Genomic DNA, 13,778 nt, shown 5'->3' with positions numbered 1-13,778 from the left:
AGAATTTGATTTTCGTTCTTCATCAGAAGGATTTGAGTTTATTGGAAAATAACTTGCATCTGAATTGAATTATATATGCATCCTGGAAAAGATTGTTTGATAAAATTAAGCTTGAAAACCTCTTCTCTCAATTCTAAAAGTTTTGAACTTGGCTTGATAAGTGACATTCAATCAATTAGGGTTAAATCTTAAGAATTATGTGGCTTATGACTTAGTATGTGTGCTTTATCTCTTATCATAATTGATTGATCAAGGAACTAATAATTTGTTAAGTTAAGGAAAACCAGATTACCAAGGGATTAGAGTTTAGTTAATTAGGGTTCGCTGTAAGTTACATCTTTGTATGATCAAGGTAGATAGTGAAACCCATTTTTCTTGAAGTTTTAAACACCTCTAAAACCTTAGCATTCCATTTATACTATTTTCTCAACAGTTTATAAATTGCTTTCATTTAATCTTCTATTTTTGCTATTTGATATTGCTGAAACCCTAGTTTGAATTGTCTAGTTAGAATAATCGATTAACTCTTGTGTGCTCAGTCCGTTAATCTTCGTGGGAACAATAATCCACTCCTGTGGTATTACTTGATACGATTTATTACACTTATCGAGTTGTGGTTTTGCAAAAATTCTACATCAGGATACAATTGCACATAATCAATCTTGTTTTGTATCCGAAGGAATCATTCATGACAATATTATTATTACAAAGCAGATAATGTAACTATGAGAAGATTGAAAGGAAAAAAGAGCTTCATGGAAGTGAAAATAGACTTCGAAAAAGCATACAATAGACTAAGTTTGGGGTTTATCAAAGATAGTTTGGAGGATTTTTGTATTCCTAATCATTTTCTCTCTAACATAATAGAGTGCATCAGCTCAGTATCTTACAAAGTTTTGTGGGATGGGGATAAATCTAAACCTTTCAGGTTCTTCATGCTTCTTCTTTTTGAGTCATTTATTATTGGAAATTAGACTTCTAAAATAATATTTTAGCTACTTTAAATATAAATAAAATTTTGTAGACAAATAAATTAAAAAAATATTAAAACGAGTTTACTACGAATCGTGCTAGGCATTGTCCTTAAGGATTTATCACCGCCCTATCCGTAGGTGGAATGACTTCGATGGAAATTTTCTAGGATTAGATGTGGATCATCAAGAATACAGTCCACACCAATATTCTTGGAACACTTGGAGCAGCACAACCTCGTTCTTCTTCTTAATTGAAAAATATGTTGTAAGTAACTCTTGCTAATATTTGAAAAAACTTAATGTTATTGAGAGAGAGAGAAAAAAAGCACAAGTTACAGAGTAAACAAAATTGAGAGTGTTTTGGGGTAGGTATATATATATATATATATATATATTATTGTATATGATACTTCTCCTTTTATATAATTCAATTCATGCAAAAGTCATAAAACAATTCAACAATTTTCTTCTTAATTAGCAATAATTCAGTTTAATGCTTTTCTTCTTAATTAGTAACGGTCATATTTTCAAGAAGAATAGCAATGATCATAAATCAATTCAAAACTTTTATTTTTACTAGAATGTCTCATGTGATACTAAATTTGAAATACAATCTTAAAAACACAACATTTGTATCACTTTTATCACTTCTTCTTGAATGGTTCCTTTCCTCCTCTCTCTAATTTTTCTGTGCTTCCCTTCTTCAATTCGTTGTCTAGTGATTTTTCTTTGTTTCTTGGTTACTTCATGATGTGTTCCTTCACCTCTTTAGGTATGGGAGTAGTAAAGTTGCTGAAATCCCACCTTCTATTCACCCGGATATCATCAATAACTAAATCAAAATCGTACCATAAATGTAAGGCAAAAGATCATAGATTCTTCCCCGCAGTGACCAAACATCATGCCAAAAAAATTAAAGCAAAGGCTCAGTATCCCAACAAAACCATCTTTTAGGCAAGAAAGAACAGTTCCAATTTTTCAATAAGGAGAGGCAGTACTTAGAATAGGAAAATTCAAATACTTACATTTCTTCAATTATTTGCTCTTAAAAATTTGAATCCAGAGTAAAAGCTTATAGATATTATTGTTCCATCTCATTAAATTCTAAAATCAAAATTTTGAGTATTTAATATTGTTAATACTAGCTCATTGGACGTAGAAAGTACTGCCTAGTTTATTAGTGATAGTTTAATTCATAAAACATACATAATCTGAAAAAGAAAATAGAGAAGCTTTCGATTCATCGTTGAAGAACGTCTTAATGGAACAAAGTTTAACTCAGTACATACTATTCAAAGTAGTTTAGTATTAATTTTAGATATAATAGAAACTAGAGAGTGGATATTACTACTCTTTCTTAATTTTTGATAATGTCATTCTTTATTATTTGATAAGATACTGTTGTAAATAAAATCTCCTAATTGAGAATAATATCATCAAATTGAAAGGAATAATTAATATCCACTTCCTAGAAATTATTAATATGAAATAAAAAGATTCAAGTAGAAGTTTATTTTCTTTCACAACTTTGTGGACATAATTTCATTTTAGTTCTCGAAAATCGAAAATAACTATATTGATCTTTGAAATTGTCCTTTGTCTCTCATTTAATATTGTGATTAAAATTTTGCGATTATGACAAGTAACACTTGACATAACCGATGTAAAATAATAGATAAATTGCAATTTCATAGATCAAAATAGTTATTAAAAAAAATCGAGAATTTAAATGAATCATATTTATAAACTTATGTTCATTTTGCAAACTCAAGGGACTTCTTTCCATGATGAGCATTGGCAAAGAAGTTGTTCATGTAATCTTGGAACATAACTTCCCTATAACGAGCCACCCCTTCTTTCTTCACAAGCTCTTCCAATGGCCCAATCTTCTCGGTAGGTTTGGGAAAAATAAACACTGGAATTGATACCCTTGATTCAGTGCTTGTTGTCCTTACTCTGTGTTCAGCACTCTTATACTTTCCATTGCTCAGAATCTTATACCAATGACACCACTGTTAGAAATAGTTACTAGCTACTATATGGTATATTAGGATGCAATACTTTAGAGACATGCTACTCTAAGATTCTAATTAAGAAAAATTAGAATTTTTTATATTTGTTTTAAGATCAGAGTAAATTAGTTGTGTACAAAATTAGTTCAACATTTGTACAAAAACAACACATTTCTCATTTTAAATACTAAAATATCAAACGAATTTATTCTCTATCTTTTTTTCTCAAAAGAAAAAACCAAAAGTTAATTCTTGTTTCAAATATAATCATATATAGTTACGATTTAAGTGAAAAAAAGACACAATAAATTAAAAAGGTAAAAGAGATTAACTAACATTATTAAGAGATTAACTAACATTATTCGTCTATTTTTCTCTCATATCATGAAATAAGATAAAACAATTGTGTTCAAAATAATCATGAAAGAATCCTAATCAGACCAAAAAGACAGGATCCAGCTCCACTTACCATCTCTAAAATTTTAGTTAGTAGTTAATTAATCTCAGATAAATTGTAAGATATCCTAATATTTCATATATATATACCTGAATAGTATCTCCAATGTTGATGACTAGAGCACCAGGTATTGGTGGAACTTCAAGCCACTCTCCATCATTATGATTATTATTATTATGTTCAAGTTTGACATATAAACCACCAATGCCATCTTGGAGAAGTACAGTGATGGTTCCCATGTCTGAGTGGCGCCCTACTCCAACAGTGAGATCTGGATTTGGGCATAATGGGTAATAGTTCATGTTAACCATCTTCATTCCAATAATACCCTCAATTCTTGACTCTTCTACTCTCACTCCAAGGTTCTCTATCAAGATTTCAACTATGTCCCTTACCATCGTGCTTGATAACTTCAAATAATCAAGTGCAACTTCCCTGAAGACATAGCAACAAAAAAAAAAAGGGGAAAATGAAAAAAAAAAAATGTTGTTCCATGAGATTATATAACTATTTATTTTAGAAAATACTATCTTCATACAGAAAATCAATCATTATATATTTGGATATAAATATATATATAGGATAAAATATATTTTTTATCCTTAATTTTTGCAATCTTTTTTAAAAATACCCCCTAATTATTAATTTGACTCAATTTTATCTTTAATATTTTCGATTGATTCAATTTTGTCTCTAACATTTTCAGTTTATTTCAAAGTTACTCCTAGATATTTTTAATTTTGTACCTAATGATTTCGATGGAATTAACGTTTAAGAATAATTTTGACATAAATCGAAAGTGTCAAAAACAAAATTATTAAATTACATTAAATGTTAGGAATATTTAAAAAAAATTACAAATATTAAAGACAAAAAATATAATTTACCTATATATATATATATATATATATATATATATATATATATAATATGTATTTATATTTGATCATATATTTTAATATTAATAACGAATTTGATGACCGAATTTTTTTATACACGTAGCATGATTAATTTACTTTAACTTTAAATATAGTTAAACATAACAATAGATTTTAGACTATGTTATGTTCTATTTTATTATAGGTAAGTTCTTGGTTATATTAATATTAAAAATAAAACAGAAATTCAAGCATACTAATTTGATGTCTGCATATGCAAAGTACTAAAACATTTCAATTATAATGAAAAAATGTAACAATAAAGTAAAGAGAAGTTCATACTTGCATTCATTAGGCCAATATTGGAGAGCATCATGATCATCAGTATATCCCATACTAATATAATCTTTCCATTCTAATGCTTTTTCTTTCTCAGGTGCAAAACTTGTTCCATATTTCACTTTTGTACTTGGACTCACCCCAGGGTAAAATAGAGATTTCTCCTCCGGTGACAAGTTGAAGAACTTGTGAGCTGAATCTTTGAGAGATTCCAGCAACTCCAAAGGGACACCATGATTCACCACTTGAAAAAATCCAAGTGTCTCAGCTGCTCTAACAATTTCATCCAACACTTTCTTGTGATCTGGACCCTTAAGTTTTGATAGGTCAATTGGTGAAACATCATGTCTTTTTGTTTTTACTTTCTTGATTCTTTCTTCTTCCGGTTGTATGTACCTATGAAATATCAGCACAATTAGTAATACGTGATTATTAATTTAGAGATATGACAATTTTAAAAAATTGTGAATTCTTTTTTGTTCTTCAAAATATTTTCCAATTTGAAAGTTATTTTAAGCTTACGGCAAAGTTTGAATTATCAACTATGCTACTATACACAAAAATATTCTTAAAATATTATAAAATATGATAAATAATAAAAAAATATTATATTTTTATAAGTGATAAACCACTTTTGTATTTAGTAAATTGTTTATCCATTTTATTTAAAATTTTGAACGTATATTTGGATAACTATTTAGAAATTATATACAAAAATTCGAATAGAAAATTGAATCTCTAGAATTTTTCAATTTTTAAAAATATTCCTGGTCATTGACAAAAAAATCTACTAATTACAAAATTATAATATTAAAAATGTCTCACTTTTTTAATCTGTAAAAAATCAAATACAAATCAAATTTCTAAAATAATTTGTGAGAATATATAATTTTAATGTTGGATATTTTTGTTGTAATTAAAAATATTTTTGTTGTTATAAAAAGGAGAGACAATTTTATCGTTTTCAAAAATGGTGAAGATTTTTATAGTTTACCACTATTTTTACTTTAGTAGGTACAAATTATAAAACCATCCTGTTACTTAATGAGCTTGAGGAATACATTGTTACTAATTTTATGTTAATGAATGTTATGATATCTATGACATTGTGCCTAATTTACTAAAAAAATGTAAATATATAATATTTAACAAATTTTAAATATTTTATTTTTATTTTAAATATTTTATTTTTTACTAATAAAAATAAGTTAGATAATTTAAGCACTATAATAAAAAATATCATAAAATTCACCTCTTATGTTTCAATTATTTGATCCCTTGGCTTACTAAGTTTCATATTAGTCACATTTAGTAAATATTTTTATTCAGTCAAAATAGTTGATGAAAAATGAAGAAAAAATAATAGTAAAACAATGTCTATTGAACTTTTAGATAGATTTTGTTCATTTTGCCACGTCTGACACAACTATGAAAAGCGTTTTAAGTATACCAAATTTGCTGATATTGAGATTAATGACTAAATTTTATTAGAGTACGCACTAATATTCTTAAAAATACCTGGAAATTTTTAGATATATAAACTACTTTGAAATACGGAATATAATGCATAACTGTGTACCTTTCTGGCACCTCTGATAAACCTGAGTCTATTAGGCCTTTTACACCATTGCCATTTTTGACAACAAAATCATACAGTGAATCCGAAGTGTTGAAATTTGGAGCCATAATGGGTATAAGTGAAATTTGTGTATTATATGGAGTGTGAATTGCTATGCTCTAATGCAAAAAGGCCTGGTCCCTATTTATATTGCGGGTTGTGTTAGTAGCTATTTCTAATTATGAGATAAAATAAAAAATCTTATACTATTGTTTGCATAAAAGGCAAGATTCAGGGCTTCGAAAAAGTAAGCGAATTTAAAGAAGGGTGTAGACTTCCTATTATTTTTATTTTTTATTATGTTGACTACTTAGATATGTTATAATTATTCTAAAAAACCATTAAATTATTGAGATCAACGTAATGAGATATATATGAATGAGTTGGAAGTGGGATTCTACAAATTAGAGGGAAGCATGGAAAAGGACAATGTGGTTGGCGATGAAGTAAATTAATTAATTAAACAGAAACTGAAATAGTATCTACATTTTTTTAAGATAATAAATATCATAAAATCATCTTTTTTAAGAAATAAGTTGATAAGAAAAGACAATATAAATTATTATATTTATAATACTTCTCTTCAAATAAAATTTTTTTTATTTTTTTATTTTATTGCTTTATATAATGTTTTTTCTTTTAGAGTTTACTAAGGACTGTGCAAAAGAAGAGTTTTTGCATGATATGTAGTAATTGAAATTCAATTCAAAGAAATTAAACCAAAATGGAATGATACCATTACATACACACCAAAAATTCAATTAATACAAAAGTTAGTGTCTCAAGCAATCCACTATCATAAACTATACTTAATGAATTATGCCAAACAAAGTTAAAAATTTTAAATCACATGGTAGCTATAAAATGCAAAGTTAAAAATTTTAAATTATATGGTAGCTATAAAATGCAATTCAAAATCCAAAATAATCATAAAGGCATATTCACAAACAACGGTGTATGAACTAAACAAGAATAATGTTTAAGCAAAGTAAGAGGAACAAGCTCAAACACTAATGTGATTCATTTAACTAATAACACAAGATTAAATTCAAGAATTGAGTTTCATTCCTAATATAACCCAAAACCAATGAAACACACAAAGTTGATATAATTGGGTTAAATAGGACCAGTTTACTTAATATTGTATTATTAGATAAATGCCTCAACCATTCAAAAATTCAACAATTTGATCAATTACAAGCATATCACATTTACATCAATACAAATAGTCATAACAAGAGGAAAACAATCATTGATTTTCAAGGATTTGACCAAAATTTTATTAAAAGATTTTTGAGGCAATTTGACAACCACTTGACATATGAATTATCAAAAGTGCAAAGAAAATGCAACCAAGTGTCAGTTTATAGACCAATTCAAATGAATGTCATTCAACCAAATTTCCAGCAACTTTTCAACAACACAAGCATTAACACCTTAAAGTCCTGAACCTAATCAAACATAATTCAAACAATCATAATCCAAAGAAGCATAATCTAAATAATTCCAGCAGCAACTATTTTAGCAAAACAAGCCTTCTTTTAACATCAATCCATACAAATTCACTCAGAATGACACAAAATCAGCAGCATTATCCATCAAAAGTAGCATGATGCAAATAATTCAGCAGCAACTTTTCAGCGAAACCAGCAGTAAAATAGCGAATCAACAATATACTCAAGCATTTTCCAACAATACTAGCAGCTTTCTCAACCAAATCAGTTTTAACGCACTGAATTAATATAATCAGATAATTTCCAAACACTTCCAGCAACATATCACAAACTAATAAACCTGAATCTACCCTACCTTATGCTCTGATGACTTGCATCATCTATCCTTCTTTCTTGCATAAAGAGGACCATAAAAGAGCATAAATCTCATTTGATCATTGCAGTTCATGCATTATTTGATGAATATTATGGTACATTACTTTGAAATGAGTTGTGATGAATTTCAGGTGAAAAAGGCATCAAAATGGGAAGAAAGCAACAAAGAAGCTGGGCGTGTGAAACTGGCATGCCACTTGGAGCAAACGCCACAAAAAATGCACTGGCGTGGCACGCTAGGAGCTAGGCGTGGCACGCCAGTACTGAAATCCAGAAGGGACTCTCAAGCATTCACATGGGCGTGGCACGCCAGGGACTGGGCGTGACACGCCAGTACAAAGTTCCAGAGAGCAACAATGGAGGACACAAAAGGGGCGTGGCACGCCAGGTTGGGCGTGGCACGCCTAACCCATCACCCACTATGGGCGTGCCACTTGAGCCAAGGGGCGTGGCACGCCAGCTCATCACTCCAGGAGGAACCATCACTATGGCGTGCCACTTGGTATCGAAGGCGTGGCACGCCAGCTCCAAAAAGTCACTTGGGCGTGCCACTTGAGGAACCAGGCGTGGCACGCCAAGCTTGAGAAGTCCACAAATGTATGGGCGTGCCACTTGAGCAGCATGGCGTGGCACGCTGGTACAAAATCCCAGAGAAGGGGCTGAAGGCCAAAGAGGTATGGGCGTGCCACTTGAGGTTGAAGGCGTGGCACGCCAGGCTCTCAATCTCACTTAGGCGTGCCACTTGAGCGACCAGGCGTGGCACGCCAATGCACAAAGAGGCCAAAGCAACGCCTGGGCGTGCCACTTGGTATCGAAGGTGTGGCACGCCAGTCCAAGAATCTCACTATGGCGTGCCACTTGAATGTTGGGCGTGGCACGCCAGCTGCTAGACCCAAGGCAAGATCATGGGCGTGGCACGCCAGCCTCTAGGCATGGCACGCTAGTACAAGTTTCCAGAGAGGAAGAAGGAGGCCAAACACATGGGCGTGCCACTTGGTGTCGAGGGCGTGGCACGCCATTCACTATTCCTCACTTGGGCGTGCCACTTGAAACCCAGGCGTGGCACGCCAATGTCATTCTGGAAGCAAAAGCCATTGGGGCGTGCCACTTGAGTTCGTGGCGTGGCACGCCAAACAAGAAGAATCACTTGCTTACAAAGGGCGTGACACGCCAGACCTTGGGCGTGCCACGCTAGTTCAACTTTCCAGAGAGCTTGATCAAGCGTGCAACAAGGGTGTGGCACGCCAGACCCTGGGCGTGCCACGCTAGTTCAAGTCTCCAGAGGCAAGAAGAAGAGGAAAAAATCTAGGGCGTGCCACTTAAGCTCGAAGGCGTGGCACGCCAGGCTACATGGGTATTAAAAGACCCTGGGCATGCCACTTGAGCTCGAAGGCGTGGCACGCCAGGGATGTTACTGAAGAAGAGCGTGCCACTTGAGGGACTGAGCGTGGCACGCCAAGCCAGAATTGGAGGAGCACGTGACACGCCACTGAAGCGCCAGCCACACGCCAGCTGGGAAGTCACGCTTATTGAGTTTCTTTTCCCTCCAAATTGTAATTTTTCTTTTTCACTTTTGTAATTCTTTTATTTTGACAGCTAGGAGTAGTATAAATACCCCCCAAGAAGTACTGAAAAGGGAGTTAAACAGTTAGGAAGATTAGTTTTAGATTCACTTTTACACTTCATCATCTTCTTTACTTTTGAGTACTTTTCTTTGAGCTATGAGTAGCTAATTTCCCTCTCATTGAGAGAGGGAGCTCTGTTGTACTTGATGGATTGATGATAGTGAAATTCTTCTTCTCTTCATCTTCTCTTTGATTTTCTAGAAGGAATTTCATTTTTAATGCTTAGTGTTCAATTATCTTGGAAAAGAGATTGAATGCAAAATGGGTTTCATGGGAACCTTGGGAAAGGAAACATGAAACCAAACTTGAAATCCCTTCTCACACTTGAGTAGGATCTGGGTTTTGGTGTTTGGATATGGTGACATATAATCCTCCCTCTACTTGGACCTATGATGATGTGTGGTATAATCAGGGACCAAGCATATCTCTCTTCATGAACAATTAGACCAAGGAATTGGCTATTGATCAAGATCTGAGAGATTGAGTCACCAAGGGATTAGGGCTCAATCAATCATGATTTCCAAGAGGTCAATGAGTTGCATGATTAAAGAGGATATAAGCTGAAATTGATCCAAAGAGACAACATCTCCTGATCTTAATGAAATTCCCCATTCTTATCTATCACTTTCTTTATAGCTTGCTTTTACATTCTGCAATTCCCCATTCCCATTTACAATTAAGTCATTTATGATTTTGCACTTTACATTCTGCCATTTCCATTTCTGCACTTTATTGCTTTCCTTTACATTTTAGCCATAAGTGATTTTCAATCTTCACTAGGTACTTGGATCATGCTAAAATGAAAGTGTCACACTAAGTTTGGTGTTTCCACTTATCCTTCATACTATGTACCATGTACACCACGTATTAATGCAATCATATTGCCTCTGTTTCTTTCTTGTGCCTTTATTGTGATTTTTACTTTTGCTTGAAACACATGTACTACTAACACTCTATTGTTTAAGACATTCATGACCCATCATAAACCCATCACCACTGTTTTATTTGTTGCTTGAGGACAAGCAATCATTCTAAGTTTGGTATGGGAAGGGGAAGAATAAGAGAAAAAGGACAACAACAATGAAGATGAACTACAAGGTGGTAACATTTCTTTTTCCTCTTATTTGTTTCCAGTACATTTAAATTGCATGATTGTCTCTTATTTTCCTTGTATGCATGTGTGTTGTGAATAAGCATAGCTTGATTGCTGAATTGTAACATGTGCTATGATATCATAACTACCATCTTGAGTTTTGTGAGTTCAAAGTAATTAGGAATCATGATCATAAACAAACAAGGTAATTAAAGAAGAAGTTAGCATGAGCTTATAAGTATTGGGAAGCTAGCATGACTATTGTTGCTCAATTGCATTTGAATTTGTTTAATTGAAGTTTTCATCTAGGACATTTTATGAAATTTTTTAAATCATGAAAACCTTGAAGAAGCAAAATGCAAATAAGGCAAGAAAAAGAAAAAAGGAAATAATGAGAAAGCTGAAGGCTCTGAATACCAATGACAATTCAATTGTTAAGTACTTGTGGTGTTTATGTATCAAGCAAAAAGCTTGAAACCAAAACACTTAGAGTCAAGGCTAGGCTCAAAGTGCAAAAGCACTCCCTCAAAGCTCAAGGCTCTGAGCATCAATGATTAGAGAGTAAAGAAAAGAAAGAAATGAGCTTAAAGAATCCTCTAATTAAATGTTTATGGTGCTTATGTATCAAGTGGTAATACTTGAAAACAAAGCATTTAGAGTCGTAGCTTTCAACACATGGTGCAAAGCACCCAAGAAGTTAAGCTAAGAAAAGAATGAAAAGCTTGCTTCAAGGAAGGAACATAAAGAAAAAGATTTCATAAAATGAGCTAGATAGAAGCATCAATCACTTGAATCTCTTTTGTGATTATAGCATGCATAAGAAACTAGCCAACCATGAACATAAAAATTGCTACTCTTCTCACCTTGGTTTGTCAAACTTTATTGCATGATTCTTTATTTGCTTGAGGACAAGTAAAGTTTAAGTTTGGTGTTGTGATGACTGCGCATCATGTACCCTTTTTCTTATCTAAAAGGACCATAAAAAGAGCATAATCTCATTTATCAATGCAATTTCATGAACCAAATGATATATATTATGGTACATTGCTTTGAAATGGGTTTGTGCTGAATTTTAGGTGAAAAGAGCAACAAAAGGGGAAGAAAATAACATATAAAGTTGGGTGTGTGAAGCTGGGCGTGCCACTTGAAGGACTGGGCATGGCACGCTAAGCCAGAATTGGAAGAGCACGTGACACGCCACTGAAGCGCCAGCCACACGCCAGCTGGGAAGTCACGCTTATTGAGTTTCTTTTCCCTCCAAATTGTAATTTTACTTTTTCACTTTTGTAATTCTTTTATTTTGAGAGCTAGGAGTAGTATAAATACCCCCAAGAAGTACTGAAAAGGGGGTTAAGCAATTAGGAAGATTAGTTTTAGATTCACTTTTACACTTCATCATCTTCTTTACTTTTGAGTACTTTTCTTTGAGCTATGAGTAGCTAATTTCCCTCTCATTAAGAGAGGAAGGTCTGTTGTACTTGATGGATTGATGATAGTGAAATTCTTCTTCTCTTCATATTCTCTTTTATTTGCTAGAAGGAATTTTGTTTTTAATGCTTAGTGTTCAAATATCTTGGAAAAGAGATTGAATGCAAAATGGGTTTCATGGGAACTTTGGGAAAGGAAACATGAAACCATGCTTGAAATCCCTTCTCACACTTGAGTAGGATCTGGGTTTTGGTGTTTGGATATGGTGACATATAATCCTCCCTCTACTTGGACCTATGATGATGTGTGGTATAATTAGGGACCAAGCATATCTCTCTTCATGAACAATCAAACCAAGGAATTGGCTATTGATCAAGATTTGAGAGATTGAGTCACCAAGAGATTAGGGCTCAATCAATCATGATTGCCAAGAGATCAATGAGTTGCATGATTGAAGAGGATATAAGCTGAAATTGATCCAAAAAGACAACATCTCCTGATCTCAATGAAATTCCCCATTCTTATCTATCTCTTCCTTTATAGCTTGCTTTTACATTCTGCAATTCCCCATTCCCATTTACAATTAAGTCATTTATGATTTTGCACTTTACATTCTGCCACTTTCATTTCTGCACTTTATTGCTTTTCTTTACATTTTAGCCATTTACATTTCTGCCAGTTACAATTCTTCAATCACAATCTATCTGTTCCGCTTGACTAATTCAACAATTGATTAAAACTGCTCAAATTTGCCAATCTCTGTGGATACGATCCCACTTCACTGTGGGTTATTACTTGACGATAATTTTGATGCGCTTGCCAAAAGAACTGATTCACCATTTTTGAATAGGGGTGTGAATGGGGGTGTGAATTGGACTCACCTAAAATTCACTAACAGAAAATCAAAATTTCACACATCCATCCACCGAATTACTTTGGTTGTGGCATGAATGTGGTGAGTCTAAGCGGGTTAAGACTTTAGCCAATGTAGCCATAATAGCGTCATGATGCTTGATCGATTCTTGTTGCTCATTATCCTCCAAGGGAGGTTGAGGTGGAATAGAATGTTCATCATATGGGAGAAAGTCTTCTTATATGGGAGTGGTTCATAAGGGTGAGGATATTGAGGTGGTGTATATAGAGGAAGTTGGTCAAGGTGATTATGGGAGTAGTGATGTTAGAGTGATGGTGGTTCATAAGGTGAGTTGTGAGATGGATATGGATATGGATCCCATGGAGGTATTTGGTGATGAAGTGAGGTTTGAGGGTGTTGTGGTTGAAGATAATATTGAGGATAGGGTTCATAGAAATATGGTAGTTGAGGGAATGGGGGAATGGGGGTGAGATAACAATGTAAATGACAAGAAAATAAAGATGCATGCAAGGCATTAAACTCAAAACAAGTAAAGCAATGAAAATGGTATTCAAGTGGTAAAAAGGAACTCTTGGCAAGGGTTGAGATTTAAGGATTTCTATCCTAGTCATTGACCACAAATATGATAATTGTGAAGAATTAATCCCATTT

The 13,778-nt window shown here is 33.1% G+C and overlaps 1 protein-coding gene across 2 annotated transcripts; it reads right to left on the bottom strand.

The window, feature by feature from the left end:
* Positions 1 to 1,523: 1,523 nt before the first annotated feature.
* Positions 1,524 to 6,423, bottom strand: LOC112779478 (scopoletin 8-hydroxylase). Of its 2 annotated transcripts, none has more exons than XM_025823766.2 (4): positions 6,240 to 6,423; positions 4,664 to 5,056; positions 3,533 to 3,878; positions 1,524 to 2,968 (listed from the first exon to the last, which is right to left on the bottom strand). In XM_025823766.2, exons 1-4 carry the CDS (start codon positions 6,344 to 6,346, stop codon positions 2,729 to 2,731), a joined length of 1,086 nt encoding a protein of 361 aa, XP_025679551.1. In that variant the 5' UTR covers positions 6,347 to 6,423; the 3' UTR covers positions 1,524 to 2,728. The 2 variants fall into 2 exon arrangements, with proteins under 2 accessions (XP_025679551.1, XP_072083755.1); XM_072227654.1 differs by having other exon boundaries at positions 2,723 to 2,986; positions 6,240 to 6,404.
* Positions 6,424 to 13,778: the final 7,355 nt, after the last annotated feature.

Source organism: Arachis hypogaea, chromosome 19, assembly GCF_003086295.3.
Source record: "Arachis hypogaea cultivar Tifrunner chromosome 19, arahy.Tifrunner.gnm2.J5K5, whole genome shotgun sequence".
In the NCBI taxonomy this organism is placed as follows: domain Eukaryota; kingdom Viridiplantae; phylum Streptophyta; class Magnoliopsida; order Fabales; family Fabaceae; genus Arachis; species Arachis hypogaea.
The sequence above is the reverse complement of the archived record's forward strand: the minus strand, read 5'-3'. Positions and strand labels throughout refer to the sequence as shown.

Coding starts and splice junctions, on each gene's coding strand:
- LOC112779478 (XM_072227654.1), bottom strand. CDS start 6,346: ATGGCTCCAAATTTCAACACTTCGGATTCACTGTATGATTTTGTTGTC. Junction 5,057..6,239: donor TTATCAGAGGTGCCAGAAAG/GTACACAGTTAT, acceptor GATATTTCATAG/GTACATACAACCGGAAGAAG. Junction 2,987..3,532: donor ACATTGGAGATACTATTCAG/GTATATATATAT, acceptor TATTTCTAACAG/TGGTGTCATTGGTATAAGAT.